The sequence below is a fragment of the Chiloscyllium plagiosum genome, unplaced genomic scaffold, assembly GCF_037043375.1.
Source record: "Chiloscyllium plagiosum isolate Xiang-an unplaced genomic scaffold, Cpla_swu_hap1 HiC_scaffold_9, whole genome shotgun sequence".
NCBI classification, from domain to species: Eukaryota; Metazoa; Chordata; class Chondrichthyes; order Orectolobiformes; family Hemiscylliidae; genus Chiloscyllium; species Chiloscyllium plagiosum.
Window position 1 is genome coordinate 76350025 of NW_028270147.1, and position 18911 is coordinate 76368935.

General features: G+C 36.8%; 1 protein-coding gene across 3 annotated transcripts in view; it reads right to left on the bottom strand.

Annotated features, from left to right (window-relative positions):
• Positions 1-10312: 10312 nt before the first annotated feature.
• nek7 (NIMA-related kinase 7) overlaps positions 10313-18911 on the bottom strand; it is a 207595-nt gene continuing 198996 nt past the window's right edge. For all 3 annotated transcript variants that reach the window (XM_043699781.2, XM_043699783.2, XM_087990837.1), the window contains one exon: positions 10313-13869. In XM_043699781.2, the coding sequence (XP_043555716.1) occupies positions 13759-13869 (111 nt within the window). In that variant the 3' untranslated portion in view covers positions 10313-13758. The remainder of the gene's footprint in view (positions 13870-18911) is intronic.

Genomic DNA, 18911 nt, shown 5'->3' on the forward strand with positions numbered 1-18911 from the left:
ACACAGAATAATGGAATAGTTTCTTTAATATCATGAAATCAGCTACTGTTAACACTCAAAGTGTCTGCATGTCAGTTGCAAGCTCTTGGTTACCAGATGTTACAGAAGCATCCATTCAGAAGCAATGCTGGTACAGGTTAATCTATTTGTCAGAACAGAAACAACCTGCAAGGCTTTTGGGAAAAGGCTGTAGCATTTCTTCACTACGAGGCGAGGGAGTCGAACATCCACCACCACTTCACTGGTTGGTGACCTTTTCAGTCCCATCATGAGACATCTTCTTCTGCAAACAGGCATTGAGTCATTGGGAGAGCCATTAGTGACAATAGAGGGGTGGCACAGGTGGTGAGATGCTCCTATTGAATGCAGAGGTCAGGAACAGTTTGGAGTTTAGGAGAATGAGGTGGGTGAGAGCCATTGAGTGGACTTGAAGCATGCAATACAGAAAGCTATTGTCCATGAACCTTGGTGAGATATGTGCACACCGGCCGAGCTAGAGGGAGTGGTTGCCTGCAGTGTGGGAGGTGGAAAAGAAATGGTGGTGGTATTTAGCCTTGTGAAGCTCAAGTCATGAACCCTTCTTTTGGAACTGCTCAGCATTTTTTTTAACCTGGGAAAGTGAACTGACATGTGCTGCCATCTCTGGACACGTCTAATGGCATGGCTTCCTTTGGCATCTGGAGCATACAGTACTGCCCACCTTTTGGCCATGCTGTCCCTGAGCCTCTAAGTCACCGTAAGCAGAGAGGAAATATTTTGCCTTCTTGGGCCATTTCCTTTCGGATAGCAGAACTGGATCACAATGTGAAAGGTACCTCCCAACTTGCAGCCTCTGATACTGAGGCGTTCCAGCAAGTGAGAGTAGGTCCAGAACCCCCTCCTGCCTCATGAGGACATAAGCTGGGTGCTCCAGAGACCAGGCACAAAATTAATAAGGTGCAGATTGTATGAGAAATGTTGACATGGGTCATGGTGACCACCTGCCATGAATACTTCATATGCGAACAGGATACAAACTTTACTGACAAGGCCATTGACCAGCTCACACCAGCACCCTCCAACACAGAGAAGCACTATTCATTAGCAGTTGCATTCCGTGTAGAATACTCCATACTACACGGTGCTGACAGGTTTGCAGTCCCAGGATTTCGATCTAGCACCTTATTACCAAGGCAGGATAGGAGTGGGTGTTGGTCTTGAAGAAAACTATCAGGTGCCAATGTTTTCCCATGCCTGCTACCCTTGTTCCTTTAGGCTGTAGGGAGACAGGCTTGCATCGAGAGTGCGTATATTTTCCTGAAGGGGAATCTTCTTGTTCTGACTTGTCCAGTATCATAAAATGGAATTCCAGTGTAACACAGTAGTTTTCAGTTATCATAGCTTTGTTTTAAAGTGGCCTTTCCTTTTGGGTGGGACAGACACCGTTCACCTACACAAATAGAAAAACCGACATCAAAGTTGACAGTGCCAAGAGGAGAGAGAGACTTTAGAAACTCCACTCCAGAGCACTACCACACAAGCACAGACAACTGGGTATGATGAATTGCCATATTAAAAGTTGACACAAGAATAGATATTGGCAGAAGGAAATTGGACAGGAAGTATGTGCATAAATATAATATTTTTAAATAAAATACAGGCTCATGGACATAGTTATACCAAAGCGAAAGAAGATAGAGGTATGTGCGTATGCATGGGTGGAGGGGTGTGGGTGGGTGGCAATGGTGCACAGTTCATTTCTTCATTATGGAATCATGAAATGAGCATAGATTACTCTGTGACTGGCACAGTTGAATAGGATCCAGCTTTTTCAAGTTTGATAAAATTAAGGTCCTGTTGCTTCAGAGATATGATTAATTTATTTGTGAAATGGGATTGGTATAGGGCACAATTTAATGATATATATTTCTATAACTTGGTCAGAATGTCCTTGGTTACTGATGGCATATTTGAAAAGCCTTGGTCAATGCACTTCTACGTATCAACAGGATAGAAAAAGCTTACCTTGCACATCACAAAATCCTGATCCATGCACTTCACAATGAAGTAACACGAAAGGTGTACGTTGTTGCTTACAGCTGCTATTCTGCAGTGAAACAAACACTGGGATCGCGGTTTCCCCCACGATGGACAGTGTCTCTTGGAATTCCGAGCCTTAACCTCAAATCTGACTTTTTTGTTGCTGAGATGTCATCAGTGTCAGGTGACAGCTGAATGAATGTGTGCTTGGAATTTCCTTCAAAGTGGGATTTTGGTGGAAAGGAGGATGGAGGTGCTCTAAATAGGGTGGACCAAGAAGTGGTGGCAGGACCAGAATGATTAGAGGATGGTGGATGTACTCTGCAGCTGTAAGATGTGTTGCCTGCCTGGTGCCAGGGTGAAGGATATCTCCTTGGTGGTGGTGGTGGTGCCCGAGGGGGGGGGGGGGGGGGGGGTGGGAGAGGACCAGAAATCGAGTCATCATCTACATTGGTACCAACTACAGCATTGATAAGATGAGAAAGGAGATTTTGAGCAATTAGGAGCTAAGTTACAAAGCAGAACCTCCAATGTTATAATCTCCAGATTTACAGCAGTACTGGGGTAGGAAATGGTGCTGTTCAAGTGGGATGAGCTTCACTTGAATAGTGTACGATTTTGTCCTGGCAAATCAAATAACTTGGAGTGTAGAGAGGCTTTAAACTAATTAAAGCAGGGAGCAATTGATAGAGGGGTGTTATAGGCTTATGAAGCAAGAGATTTTGGCAGCATTACAGGGTAGCTATTTGATTAACTGATTTATTTATTGTCATGTGTACCAAAGTACAGTGAAAAGCTTGGTTTACGAGCAGTACAGATCATAGTAAGCAAAAGATGTACTGGACTAAATATTTAGATAATAATACCCAGTGGGACAGAATATAACAGAAAAATAGCAGCAAATAATGTCAGGGGGGGGGGGGGGGGGAGGGGATTTAAAAATGGTAAGGTGGTAAAATTAATGGTTCTCTACTTGAATGTATATAGTATTCAGAACAAAATTAATTAATGTATAAGTATAGGTAAATGGGTCTGAACTTATAGACATTATACAGACATAATTACAGGGGTACATTAGTTTTTGCAAGGACAGCTAGGAAAGAAATGGTGGTGGGGGCAGTGCTGATATGGGATGGACTCCACACGATAGGAAGAAATGATCTTGAATTGCCAGATGTAAAATCAATATAAGCGAAGAAATAACAAGGGAAGACGATATTGGTAGGAATATTCTATAGGCCCCCAATAGTAGCTATTAGTTCAAAGAAATCAGAAAGTAATGATGGCATTTAACTTCATATAGATTGGAATAGTCAGATTGGCAGAGGCAGCCATGACGAGGAATTCATAGTGTACGCATGGGACAGTTCTCTGGAACAAATGTGCATGCACCCAAGGATGAGGCTGTTTTGGATCTGGTGATGTCATGAGGCATATTATAAATTAGGTCAGAGTAAAAGATCCCCCCAGGAAAGAATGACCACAATGTGATAGAATTTAGCATGCTATGGTTCCATAGAAGACATGATGGTTTCTAAAATTATGAAATAATCAAGCAGCAAAAGGAGGAGAGGAAATAAATATAAGAATCATCACAATAGACTACTAGGGAAACCAATGGAACTAAAAAGATTGATTTAAACAAAGTAGCTACAGAGATACTGGATGTACTGGTAGCAATCTTCTCAGAATCCTTAGGTGACAATGCCCCACAGAATTGGAGAACTGCCAATGTATCACCATTATTTAAAATGGGAGGAAACCAAAAAGTTAAGTTTAGGCTGATCAGCTTAATGTCTGTTTTGATAGAAATGTTTGAATCTATTAGAAAGAATATAATAACTAAGCATTTAGAAATATATATGATTATGCCATGCAGAGTGGGCTTAATGCAGGGGAAACTTTTGCCTGATAGATATATTAATATTCTACAAAGAGTTTAGCTGAAGGGAAAGCAGTGGACACAATCTATTTGGATGCTCAGAAAGCAGTTGAGGTGTCACCATATTTTAGGCTACTTAACAGCTTGGGAGACAGCCAATGTTCCATCAATGCAAATATACTAACTGATTGAAGATAGTGAGTTAGGATAAGATGGGTATATTCAGGATGGCAACTTGTAACTTCTGGAAGAATAAGGGCTCGGGCCACATTTATTTACAATATACATCAATACTTTGATTAGAAAATGGATGTACAGTAGTCAAGTTGGCAGATGATACAAATAATTGGGAAGGCAAGTGGTGAGGGTGACAGAATCTGCAGAGGGATAGAGAAAAGTTAAGCAAGTGGTCAATACTTGATAGATGTAATATATTGTAGGAAAATATAAAGTTATACACTTTGGTGGAAGAATACAGTCACAGAATATTATTTCAATGGAGAGACTGCAGAAAGCTGAAGCAGAGGGACTTGGAAGACCTTGTAAATAAATCTCAAAAACAAAACTAGCATCCAGGTTCACAAGATAATAGGGACAGATGGAATGTCAGCTGTTATTTCAGAAAATGGGGTATAAAAGTAGGGAAGCCATGTTAAAACTGTAGAAGGCACCAGTCAGACAACAACAGGAAGACTGAACAGTCTTGGGCTTCTTATATAAGAAAATATCTACTACAACTGGAAACAGTCCAGAGAAGCGTTCACTTGGCTAAGTGTGGTAGTGCAGGGATTATCCTATGAGAGGAGATGTTGAGTAGGCTGGGCCCGTACTCATTGAAAGACAATGGAGGCAAGTTCAAAGGAGATGTGAGGGGCAAGCTTGGTTTTTTTTTAAAACAGTGTGATAGGAGTCTGGAACGCACTGCCAAGAGTGGTGGTGGTGGTGGAACCAGATATGATATTGGTGTTTAAGAGACTTTTAGATAAGCACATGAATATGTAAGGAATGGAGGGATATGGGCCAAGGGCATGCAGACTGTTTCCTTGACAGGTTAGATGCAGAAAGAGTTTACAGCCAGAGGCTATAATCTCAGACTAAAGGGTTACCCTTTTCAAGCAGAGATGAGAAGGGATTTCATTTTTAGAAGGTAGTGAACCTGTGGAATTAGTTACCACAAAGGGCTGTTGAATATACTTAATAATCCAGCCTCAAGACTTAATCAATAAATTAATCAAGGCTTGTGGGGAAAGAGCAGGAAAGTAGAACCAAAGAAAGTAGCCACAATCTCACTCAATGAAGATTTGATAAGCTGAATGGCCTGCTTCTTCTCCCATAACTTATGTTCTTCTCATTTTTGCATGCATTTAGTGTAGTTTGTGCATATGCAGTGCCCAGCTGCTTTCACTTAAATGGAAATTTGGAGTTCACGGTGCCTGAAATCAAGTTTAGAAATTAGGTTCGAACTGTCCTTGGTATTTTATTTTGGATAACCAGGGTACCTCTTTAGAGAGCTGAGGTACTCCTGTGGTTGTGGCCCCAGAATACCTTGGGTACAGGCATAAAGAATCCTTTGTGGGTGGACGTCAGATCCCTTTTGGACTGTTAACTGTGGAGAAAACAGTGTATGAACCCTTTCCACTCTCTAATTTGTCAAAAACTGTCAAGCAGTGTCAAAAAGTATTTTTTTATGAATGAATATGCTTTTCTTGTTAGTGTGCTCTGCCTTATAAAAGTGTAAGTAATGAAACTATATTTTTTCCACGTACATCTATAGTTGGGATACACAAGGAGTTAAACGTGGTAATTGAAAGGGAAAGGATGGTGAGTGTAAGTTACCAAGTTGACATAAATGGTAATGAGGGCATCAATAGAGGAGCATCGATTATATTGAGAGACCACAAGTGTTAGGAAGAGAGCATTATATTATGTAAATTGACATGGGGAGCATGTTGGTTGAGGAATAGAGAGATGCTTTATATTTCCCCTGTATTGAGCATAAGGTAGCTCTTAGTCTCAGGACAACCTTAATAGTGGTAAGGCACTTGTTTGAGAGAAGCAAGGCCCTTTTTGAGATTGTGAAAAGGCATGTTCATCTGAAAAAAATGTACATAAAAACATCAGATGGTCAAGGCTGTCAGGGCATTATCCAAGGTAGTGTGGTCTTCAAACAAATATAGTACCAAATTCTTGTGGCTATAAAATTCTGTGGAATATAGGTGGAGGGGTTTTGGGAGCTTCAATACGGCATACAAAGTATACAATTCACAATCTAGCAAATTCTCCTCTCCCCTCCCCTTTCTATGAAAATCAGAAGTTGGGCATTTATCAATCTTTATGTACCAGATCCCTGGGTGCAAACATTCAGGTCTCGTTCTTTTGCCTTGATAATTAACAGAGTGAAGAAAGATTAGTGATATGTTTTTGAACTGGAATGAAAGACCATCAGCTAAACCAATTTGAGAGTAGTTGCATTTTTAATGCTTGATGTAAAGTATCTAAATTAGATATGAAAGAAAGTGTAAAACACCAAAAGAATTGCAGATGCTGGAAATCAGAAATACAAATAGAAATTGCTGGAAAATCTCAGCAGGTCTGGCAGCATCTGTAGAGAAATCATATTTAATATTTCAGGTTTAGTGACCCGTCTTCAGTACTGTTGAAGGAGGGTCACTGGGCCAGAAATGGTAATTCGGATTTCTCTCCATGAAACCAAGTGTGATTGATTTATAACTTTAAGTTGCTGGTATGTAGTCAAAAAACTGTACCTAACTTTTATACAAATAAACGTCCTTATGAACTATGCAAATTTTAAATATGTTTTGTCCAATTAATACCTCTTCATAGCATTAGTACACGATTTGTGCATTATTATTGTCAATTGACAGGAAGGTAATAATTGACAATAATAATTGACAAACAATGACAGCTCAATCAACAAGTCCTTTAAAACATCAGGGTGGTTGATAAAAGTTGAAATAATACTCCACAAATTGCTGTGCTGAAGCACAGCACTATTAAATGCAGATAGCTACTTAATGGTATACGTACTGTGATTTCAAATTGCTGGAAGCATAAGGTAGAAATAGCATGGCACTGTCTGAGACAATCAACAATTTATCTCCTTGTCAGATTGAAGGACTGGGGTATTACAAACATTCAGACTAAGAAATATAAGTAGATGTGAAATCAGATACAGAAAAAGAAGGTGGAGATATTAAAAACAAAGACATTTTGGGCAAATACATTCCAATCCTCTGCAAGGTAATGACTTCTCCATATTTGGATTTCTATGGGTAATACTGAGCACCACGTCTTCAAATGGACATTAATGTGTTAAGACTATTCAGAAAGGTCATCATGATTCTGAAAATTACCCCTTGCTAAATTAATAAACTCAAAGATGTAAATGCAATAACTTTCTTTTATATAGAACCTTGAACAGAGAAAATTTTATGTTCAATAAGGTGGATGCTAGGCCAAGTATGAAGTATTAGAAACATTTTCAAGAAGATTTGAGAATTTTTGGATGTGTTTGTCCGGCTGGAGGAAGTTACTGATAAAGGGAAATACATGGCTGTGGAGCATTTTAAATTCAAAACTGAAATTTTTTTATGGGAGGTGTTGAGGAACTAGATGCCAGTGTAGGTCCACATGGATAGCAATAGCAGGTGATCAAGAATTTGTGTTGCATGGGATACAAAGAGAATTTTGAATGAACTAACATTTGTATAGTTTGAAGGATGGAAGGCTGCCCTCTATGGCATTAAAAATATCAAATTTGAAGGTTACAAAGGCATGCTTGTTGTGGGTGAGTTTTGTTTTGGGGTGGGGTGAGAAAGATGTCGAACATTGAATGACTTTCACATCGTGTTAGGAGTTGCATACCCTAGTTGCATCAAGAGCACTCTTTCCTTACCTTATAGTCAGGATCAAATAAAACAAACAGGTTTGTGGCTTCCACTGGGTAGCACGAGGTCAGGTTCAGCCCGGAAGTGGTGACAATTTGCACAGTAATGAAATTCAGCTATTATGATCCTTCACATCACAGATTTCGAGGATGCACTGCCTGCTTCAGGACTTCTGCACCCCTATTATGTTGATAAGGAGCATACAGGAACAATGCAGTAGGTCATAGCATCGAAATAATATGCTCATTACTGAGGTCATCCAAAAATGCCACAAGTCTTTTGTCAGAAGTTAGTGGCTGTTTCCAATGCAAATTAGATTATGATGCTCTGTGCAAAACAGAGATAATTATGGCAAAAAGTTTGTAGTGATGACAAAATCTCTTTGGAAAAATTGTGGAAAGGAACTACCTAACTTTGTATTATTGAGTTAACATAAAATTACAAAGCTAAATGTTACAAATACGTGCCATCTCTTGTGGGTAAATTTTGCACTTGATTCAGTTGCACTGTATTTATTTCAATGCAAAAAAAAAGTCTGATTAAACAATGTCCAAATAAGTAATTGAACAACTGGTAAGGCACAGAAGGCCTTCTGTCAGCACAATTAGCCTAGTGCCACTCCCATCTTCTCCCCATAGTCTTGAACATACTATCCTTTTCAGACTACCATTCAATTACCTCTTGAATGCCACAACTGAACCTGCATCTGGCTCTCCATTAGAAAGTGCATTCCAGATCTTAACCACTTACTGGGTGAAAGGAACTTCTTATGTGGCAATATTCTTTAACTCTTCTGGTCCTCTATTCTTCTGCCAATGGGATATTGTTTTCTCCACCTAGTCTACCCAGACGTCTCACGATATTGAATGGCTCTATTAAATCTCACTATTTATATTTAAACATTAAAAACTGGTCACATATTCAAGGATTTAAATTCCAATTTTAAATATTATGGGACAAAGTAAAATGGTCCTTTACAACGTATATGCAAGGTTTATAGGTGGTCAGTCAAAAGCCATTTTTACTTAAACTCTCACAATTTGATTGTCATTTCTCTGGTGTAGCTGTGGATATGTGTATAAACTATATAACCACAAGGTGGCATTAAGACAGCAGAACTATTTTAGCAGGAGAGATATTTCTGGCATATAAAACGGTTAGGATTTAACAAAGCAGAAATACAAGTCTACAATTTACCCTCCATACATTCAGAAAATAAATTGCTGAAGCACCAACCAACTTTAGTAAAACATGGATTTTCAAATTTCACAATTAATCACATCCATTTGACATATCAGTGTACAAGAATGACACCGTGAAAATAATTCATCAAAAACAAATCATTCCAATGCCAAAATGTTAATGCCTGTACAAACAAGGCATTAACAAAGCCTTAGAAAATAGTATCTCCTTTCTGAGAGCAAAGGCCATTTAAGTTTAAGGTGACAATCTGTATTAACAGATTCAGAAATTCAATGAGTTCACATGGAAAATATTCCTTCAAAAATATAGAAAAATATGCATATACACACACATAGAAATGTGTATATGCACTTATAAACATAGATATTTATTTAAATAAAAAACATTAATATAGTGTCTCAGCTGAGTGAATGCCCTAACCAAAGGGAAGGAAATATAACTTTACATTGAGGACACAGGAAGGGAGGAACTGTTTGCATGTTGACAGGTGACTCTTCAACACAGACACCGTCTCCTCAATAAGCTTTATTATCTATGTACCCACTGTCAAACTGCTTTTCTGCATGCTCTGCTCATTATTTTAATCAGCAATTTCCCAAGTAAAAAAATATGGGATCAAACAGCTTTAAATAGCATCAAAAAAATTAAGTGATGTTTTAACTCTATAAGGTGCATTACTTTGTACTTGCAAAATATTTGAAATCGAAACAAAGGTTTTGCTTCAATTAAAATTGTACACTTTGAGAAATCTGAAAATGCAAATTATATATATTGTGCATCATAACAAACCACTTACCATGCTTAATCTCATGAACGCTTTTGCAGATTTACGTCATTAGAAAGGATTTGAAAAGAAAACTCAATAAAGTTTATAGATCACCACCTTGTGCATATTGACTTTTAAGAAATGGATTCCGCTCCCGTAGACACAAATAAAGAGGCCAACACAGAACGTGTCAGAAGTGGAGAATAGAAATCTATTCATGTTTTGGATATAGATTATCAAAATCAAATGTTACAATTTAAAACTTAAATTCACATAATTAACTATATTACAAATCTATAAGTCAGCCTTTTAGATTTCATCAAATTCCATTATAAATATTTGACATATTATGGAGATGGTTTCTTAATAAATTTGAAAAAAATCAGGAACTAATTCAAATAGTCATAGTGGTAACAGAATAGCTGCATATTTAAACAGAAAAATCATCTAGGTTAACAGCAGCAGTGTTCACATCAAATAACAATATATGGTGCCAAAAAAACACATGAACGTTAAAGAATGGATTTTTTAAAAAAAAATCTGTTCAAGTCCTTACAAAATGATTATCAGCAATTCCATAGAATGAGAAATTGTGTGTTAGCAATTCAAGAATAAATACAACACTACTCAAAGTATCATTTTTTATGTGAACAGGCATGTCATTAATTCCAGCCACTTAATTTACTTTATAATTGTTGTTGATCAGATAAATAAATCAGAAGCTGACTTTGCGAACATTACTTGTAACTGATGCATTAAGCCAGATTTCAGAATAAGATATAAATGCTCATTTTTTAAAGTAAAGCTTTAAACAAAAGTAGAATACCATTAGGAAAGGTGAACAGAAGCATCACCAGGTTTTTACGTCATTAAATCTACAAAAATGTACATGCGCATGTCTGAGGAGGAGGAAACGGAAGAGAAATCTACTACATTTTTGTTCAATTATATCAAAGGATATGATTAAGTTCAAGAATGCTCATGTCGGAAATACAAAATAAAAGCACAGACTTTTAAAAAATACACACAATCTGTAAATTTTATATGAGCAAGTAGCATCTGTTATATTTTGCATAGAATAAAGTTAAAACAAAAGCAAATTCATCTTCAGACACATCCTATAAATCGGCAAAAAAGTGGCTTTGTTATCAGAAGTCATTACACAAACCATTTCCTAACACATGTATTTTCCCTTGTTAATTTTTGAAGAATGCCTAATGAAGAACATTTTGGGAAGCTGTGCAGTGGAACCTTATCTACATATTCTTTATCAATCCATATTTGATTACAGTTATATAGAAAGCTCTTTAACATTTCTGCAAAATATATGGTGCACATTTTATCACACTTTGGTTTTCCCCCCCAAAATTCCTTTGTAATAGGTGCACAAGGATTGGCAACACTAAAAACAGTCTAATATTTGGTTACATTCACAATACCAATCCTGGCTGATAAAATGACATACTTATTTTAAAAACAGTTTTTCTTCTTTAAAAAGACAATTTGCAAAAGTAAAAATTACAATGCTAATGACAATAATTCAGAACAATGTTGGCAATGAAACGGTGCTTTAAAAGAATTTCAAGATACAGAAATACTGTGACCAAATATGCAACCATTGAATTAATGCCACAAATGTACAGAGACAATAGGGAAAATTTAACACATTTCCAATTTTTTTTAACTGATACTGTACTATATTATACTGTTAATTAGTGTGATATCACTTCATCTTATTCAACACAGCATCTTTTTAGCTGACATCTTACAATATTTTTGTGGGAATAAGGAACAAAATCTAAATTTTTTTTTTGCTTAAGAATATATAATATCCATCACTGAGGCCTAAGAAGAGGATGATGTTTTAGCTATAATTTTACATAAGATTTATTTTTAAACAAAGTGAGAAAATGCCAAGGAATTAAAATGTCCAGCTCCTAAATACATTATCTACGTAAAGTGTACATTTTATTTGAAATTTCAGTTTCGTACAGGATCATGTTTAAACATAGACTATGCCTTTATAGGTATAGAAAATGCCTAAGACGCAGCACTAAATCCACAATAAATTCTGTTTTGGACCAAACACTAAGTTAACTTACACTTCTACTTCCCTATCACTCAACAGATTTTCAAGATGGCAAAGACTCAATTTTGAGAGAAACTATAGGCAATTTAAATAATTTAAGAGTAAGATCTTAAATCACCCACTCCACTTAGAAACATTTTTATGGATAAATCAACTGTAATAAAAAGTCTGTACAAAGAAACTTATTCACAAACAAGGAACAATTTTCCTTGCCCTATTATCTCAGATCTGCTTTGTCTTTTTAAGTGTGTGAGGCAAAAACAGTGTTGTGAATATGGTTCCACAAGCTCTGACAAATTCCTGACATTTTACTCAAGCAGCCATTTTTCACATGAAACTGAAAAGCATTTTCATCTGGGATTACTGCAATTCTAGATCTGAAAAAAAAAAGAGCTCAACTAACTCTTCCTCCTCGTTCAAAGACACCAAGCCCAGTCGTAACACACCTCTAAAAGCTCAGTTGTTGAAATTGGGTGATTCAGCACATGCACTTGAATCTGGGACATGAACAGTCTGCATGATTTAGTGTCATAGCTTAATATCTCAATTTAGGTAATAGCTTTCTAACTGCTGACAGTCACTCTAACTGTTGACTGTTTCATACTCTCAGAGTAAGATCTTGAATTTGAGTCCCCCATTGAGCAATGTTTAAAATGTATCGAGTAAATGCACACATTAAAGTACATTTATTAGTTATCCAACACGATAGAAATAATCCAAGTTCTATGTGACAGTAGTGTTGAGGTTTACAATGGAAGCGTTTACAATGTTCAAACATTTTAAACAATAGTATACCAAACTGTTATAAACATTTTTTCTTCATAAATTGAGACTGTCAAGGGAAAAATGGTGGCACTGACTACTGGAACACCACAACACTGTAACAGGCAAGTTTCAATACCTCTTTCTCTAAATTAAAAAATTCAGCTGTACTATTTTGGGGAAAAGAAAATCAGGGGGAATGTTATTCCAAGTCACTGGTGAATCTATTGGCAAGCTGGTACAGAATCGCACTGCTAAAGGGTATTATCCAAAGTTTTTGTCAAATTGGGGAGGGAAGAGGAGGGTGGGAGATAAACAAGAAAGTTCACAATTGTTGCTTAATCAGACAAAATAATCAAACGTTATGGAAATAAAGCATTATTCTATTTTTTTAAACCTTTGAATTCACAAGGTAAAGATATGGTTAAACAGTAATCATTTGTAATGATAACATCAATGGGCAAATAAAATTACAGTATTAAACTGCAGGTTTTCTTTAATAAAACAATAATAAAGGCACCTTTTAGAAACCATAAATGTCTTTGAACATTTAATTGTATTTTGGTTAGCATTGTTGTGACTTACAAGGAACATTCAAGCAATTTAGAACTTGGTCCATACAAACCAAATATTGATTTGCATAACATACCAAAACTTGGTGTGAATTGATACAATGTCACCAAGCAGCTGAGTATGGGGTCAACAGAAAATATCACAAAGCTACAAGATGCAATAAATGCTATAAATAACAGCATGAGTTATGTAACAAGGCACAGTAATGTCTGGTCCAATAGGCCTACAAGAAACAGATTTTTATATGATTGTAAAAAAAAACTGCAGGCATGCCAATTTTATTTTTAAAATATCAAGTGTAAGGACAGAAATATGAATTAAAACACAGAAGGCCACTGAGAGGATGAAATTATTAAAACAAATGCAGTTCAGCATCTAGAACCATGTCATTAAGAACTCATTTCTTTTGGGTATGTGTAGCTTTCATTCCAATGATGCCACTGAATTCTGTACAACTATCCTTAGACACAATAACAGGGTAATGCTAGAATACAGAAACACTGAATTTTTATGTTCATATCTTCCGGTTTTTCTTCTTTCTGATGCATGATTCACTTTAGCTTCCTGAAGAAAGTGCATGCATGCGCTTAGCTACCTCATACACATAGGCAATATCTGGTCTCTTCTCTGGATCTGGATTAATGCAGATATTTACTAACTGTCGAAGCTAGAAAATAAAACAGTTTGTTAATGAAAGGGGAAAAGAATCATCATCAAGAAATCATGAAATGGCTTAGCATTGTAGTACATATTGATGGGAAAGGTTTTATTTCCTCATCTAAAAGAAACAATTCACAAAGTTGTGCCATAATGAGCAAGACTGTCATTTCAGGAGTAAAATGCAATTCCCAATTATCCTCTACCCAAATAAATTAATGTTAATTGTCATCATACCCTGTTGGAAATAGTAAACAACCAAGCCATTTGTAAACTGCAAGCTAGATGAATCTTGTTTTCTTTCCCCCATTGAACAATGTTTTGCTGCTTAATTAGATATCTACAGTTCAAATAATTGCGCACCAATGCGGTTGGAGACTATACAACATTTGACTACGTGACGATCATGATGTTGTTAATGGTATAAAATAATGATTTAGAGTTAAAAGTGGGAGGCATGATTGGGAAATTTGCAGAAAACACAAAAAGTAGCCAGGTAGTAGACAGAAAAGAGGATGGCTGTCAACTGCAGGATAATATCAATTGTTTGGTTGAGTGGACCTCCTCTTGCACCATACCAATTTTGTGATGCTGTGAAGTGGCAAATGGAATTCAATCTGGAGAAGTGTGAGATTGAGAGTTTGGGGAAGGCAAACAAAGCAAGGGAGTACACAACAAACGGGAGGGTACTAAGAGAGGTAGAGAATTTGAGTCCTTGCTGTGCATGTTCACATGTCCTTGAAGGTGACAAAACAGGTAGATAAGGTTGGAAAACAAGGTGTATGGGATGCTTTTCTTCATTGGATAAAATATTAACTAAAGCACAAAAGCAGGAATGTAATACTGGGACTACATAAAATACTGGCTAGTTTGCAGTTGGAGATTTGTGAACAGTTTAGATCAGCACATTACAGGAAAGACATAGTTGCTCCAGAGAAAGTACATAGGAGATTTACAAAAATGTTGCTGCAACTTGAAAATTATCAGGAAAGACTGGATAGGAAAACACCCTTGGCCTTAGAACAGAGGTGGTTGAGGGTTAACTTCATTGAAGTGCATGAAATCATGACGGATTTGAATAGAGTGGACAGAGAAGATCTAATTCCCCCAACAGGAATGTCAAGATTTAAGGTAAAACAAAAACCTGTGGATGCTGGAGATTTGAAACAAGCAAAATCAGAAATTGTTGGAGAAACATAGCAGGTCTAACAGCACCTTCACAGTAAATATTTGGAGTCCAGTGATCCTTCTTCAAAACTGAGAATAGCTAGAAACTGGTAGTTTTTATGCTAATGTTGTGGGAGTGGGGAATACAAAGAAAAATGTGGATAGTTGGAGTGGAGCCCATAGATAGATTAGATAGAGAGAAAAAAGGGTAAGCAGACAGAAAAATAGTTGGTAGTAAGCCAGGGAACAAGAGAAACGATATAGGTGATAATGGGTACCGTGAGCAGATGAAAATGGGTTGGATGTGCTGGAAACAACCCATTTCTGGGCAAGACCAGAGGTTAGGAGACCTGAGACAGAAATGTTGGCATGTGGTGTGTTGACACTGCAGGCAGTTGGAAGCCTGGGATTAGTTTTATGGGCAGAACGTTGATGTTCAGCAAAGTAATGAGCCAATCTGTGCTCTGTCTTCCCAATGTAGAGAAGACTGCATTGTGAGCAGTGAATACAGTAGACTAGACTGACTGAAGGAGAAAGTGAGGTCTGCAGATGCTGGAGATCTAGCTGAAAATGTGTTGCTGCAAAAGCGCAGCAGGTCAGGCAGCATCCAGGGAACAGGAGAATCGACGAATCGACGTTCCTGAAGAAGGGCTTATGCCCGAAACGTCGATTCTCCTGTTCCCTAGACTGACTGAAGTGCAGGATTTAAGGTGACTGGTATAAATACTGGAGGGTACAGCAGGAAAATCTTTTTCACCCAGAGGGTGATTGATCTCTGGAATTGACTGAAATTGAGTTTAGTGGTTGAAGCAGAAACTCTCAATTCATTTAAAAGGAATTTGAAGTGCCTTGACCTGCAAGGCTATGGACTAACTGCTGGAAATGGGTAGCTGACTGATTCAGCTGACACAGACACTGTTCGCTGAATGTCCTCTTTCTGTGACGTTTCTATGGTTCTATTCTCTACCTCAAACATTCCTTTTCTGACATATTTAATTGAAAAAGTGTTATACAATAAAAACCAAGGGGCCAGTTTAAGCAATGTTAAAGTGGAAAAACCTTCAATGTTTGCTGTCAATGCTATACTAAGACTGATAGCAGCATTTTGTAGTCTTACATGTGCAGTTAAATGCTGATATGTGAAAGTTTCCATCACACATTCTATGCTTCCCCATGGTGCACTGGTCAAGTCCCCCAGATGGCAATGAAGGAGAATCACTGAAGTGATGAAAACTTTCCATTTATTATGCTTGTCTCACTAGAAAACTCTTCAAGAGGTATACCTCGTTAAATGAAACATTGCTGGCTTTCTAAGGAGTGTACTAAGTACTAATTACTGATAAACTATCTCACCATTCTTGAAAAAACCAGCTTTTACTCATATTATATCACTAATTTCAATATTTTCATAAAACTATGTTCATTTTTTAAAATGAAGAATTTAAAAAAGTTTGATACTTCAGTGTCTACCTTAACAGAATGCCTATGTCCAAATCTGTTAATTTTGCTAAGTTTGCTAAAATTAAAAGTGAAAAATGAAGTGCATTTCATTTCCTGGTTTGTGTCTGAGATGACTTCATTTTGTCCATTACTAGCCCTGTTTCATGACATCACTGTGATTGGATGCCTGAAGATCCCCTTGGCTTGGTGCCAGATTCAACTGACTATGAGAAAGGGGAACATGCACAGGAGAATTTGTGATGAGTTTTCTTTCAGATCAGTAGTGAGCACTATCACTTCACTGGTGACCATTAAACTGAGACCATTAGTTATTGGCAACAACAAAAGATCCAATCCATGAGACATCACACACATAATGTGATCACAATGTACAGCAATTTTGTTTTGGACTACTGGGGCAAGTTTGTGTGGTCCTTTGAACTTACTTTGTGCAATTGTACAATACTTGTAGATACTGAACAAACCTATGCTTCTTTCATTTATGTAGCCATACAAAAAGGATTCTGGGTCTCCACTGAAATTACTGAAATTCAGCCAACACATGAGAAAAACATAAGCTGGAAATTAACACAAACTAAATCAATCTTTTAAAAAATGTCATGGCTAACTTATCACATTATACTTAAACAAAAATCATGCTTTTACACTAAATGAATTATGTTAGTTGAAAGAAAGGGCTGCTTCAAATTATAGTATTCAACAGATTAATGTGCCTTGCATCAGATTAACGTCTGAACTATACTTCATGATCATATCACTCCTGGAAGAACTGCACGTTTTGAAAAGAATTCTTGATCACAAGGAATGATTACTGACTATAACATTTTAAGTGCTGTGTTACATCGGATATCACTTCACTTGACCTTGTTTTTCAAGTCATATTGCAATTGTTCCAATGTAATCCAAGGGTCAGTGTACCTTCAGACTCCTTTTATTCTACTGTCATCCTTAGGAATTTTCTGAACTTCCTTCCACAAGTATTAGGGACTTTTGTAAAAATGAACGTTTACAAAAGTTGAACAGGAAGTTTTTTTTTGCCACCTTTGGAACCACACAACAAATATAAGTTTGACCAAAATGGTTCCTATAATCCATGTTGTTGACAATTGCTTGAATTGCCAAAGGTCACAAGTAAGAAATGAAATGCTGAAAGAAGTTATTAAATTCATCATTTTCTACAAACTAAAACATATGGCTGGAATTCATCATCTGGAGTAAATAATAAAAACGGAACTGAAATTCTTCAGAGGGGTAAATACTTGTTTGCACTATTCAAGATTAAGTTGTACTTCTCATTAAGAGAGAACTATTGTCTGTCACTAGTATAAATGGCTTCATGCTGCGAGGCTACACTGATTATTGAATGCCTCATTGTGAAATATGGCTTGTGTTTCCATGTGAGTTATAGTCAAAGTCACAACTGAAAATAAAAAACATATTTTACTGGAAGGCATTCTGTATTGTATTTATAATTGCTTTTTTCCAGTTTCAAAAATTATACTATACACTTCTTGTAGAAATATTTAAAGGCCAAAATAAACCATGTGGTGATGTCTTAGAGAGAAAATAGCACCCAAAAAAAGTCAGCAACTTAATTATTCTAAGCAGTATCAGATGGCTGATAGAAATGCATTCAACATTTAGATTAGATTCAAAAGGCTCAGTCTGCATATATAATCGACAATGCCAAAAAAGATTCTATAGGGTTATTTCATAGATCATTTGAACCTAAGCCTTTAGTATCATGTCACAGCATTTAGTATCATGTCACAGCAGATTCAATTGGTAAGTACAGGGCAGAGAAGCAAATTTGATCAAATGCAAAATGTACGAACTTTTAAGATAGTAAAAAAAGTAAATATCTACTAAATTATAAATTTATTGATCAACTAGGTAGTTTGAAAATCATCATTGTCAAAAATACAACATCACTTTCACCATTGCTTTGCCAATGTAAAATGTGATATAATGAAATGAAAAGGTACTGTACAAAAAAAGCATTTGTATTTTAAGGATTTGTATATTTTAATAAATACTTTTTATAAAACTATAAGTGAACATGAATGGCACAGTTATTTCCTATTTGGAACCCAAATAAAGTAAATTTATCTCTGACATCTTCAGTAAAGAAACAAATGCCAAGTATGCTCACGAAAACAAAGTCAATCTACGGCCATACACGTTCATACTGTGTCAGACTGGAAGGAAAGATATTCTCTTGTTTTGTGCTAATTATCTTGCCACATTGGCATTGCTGAAGATAAGGAGGAATGGATTGGATTCAGCCTTTGCCAGCTCTGGGACCTTCCATCTGGGTCGGTCCCTGATAATTGCCCCTTGGCTGCAAATACACAACCCCCACTTCACACTTAACCACAATAAGAGGCTGAGCAGAGTAGCCCTGCAGGCAGGCCGACTTCAACC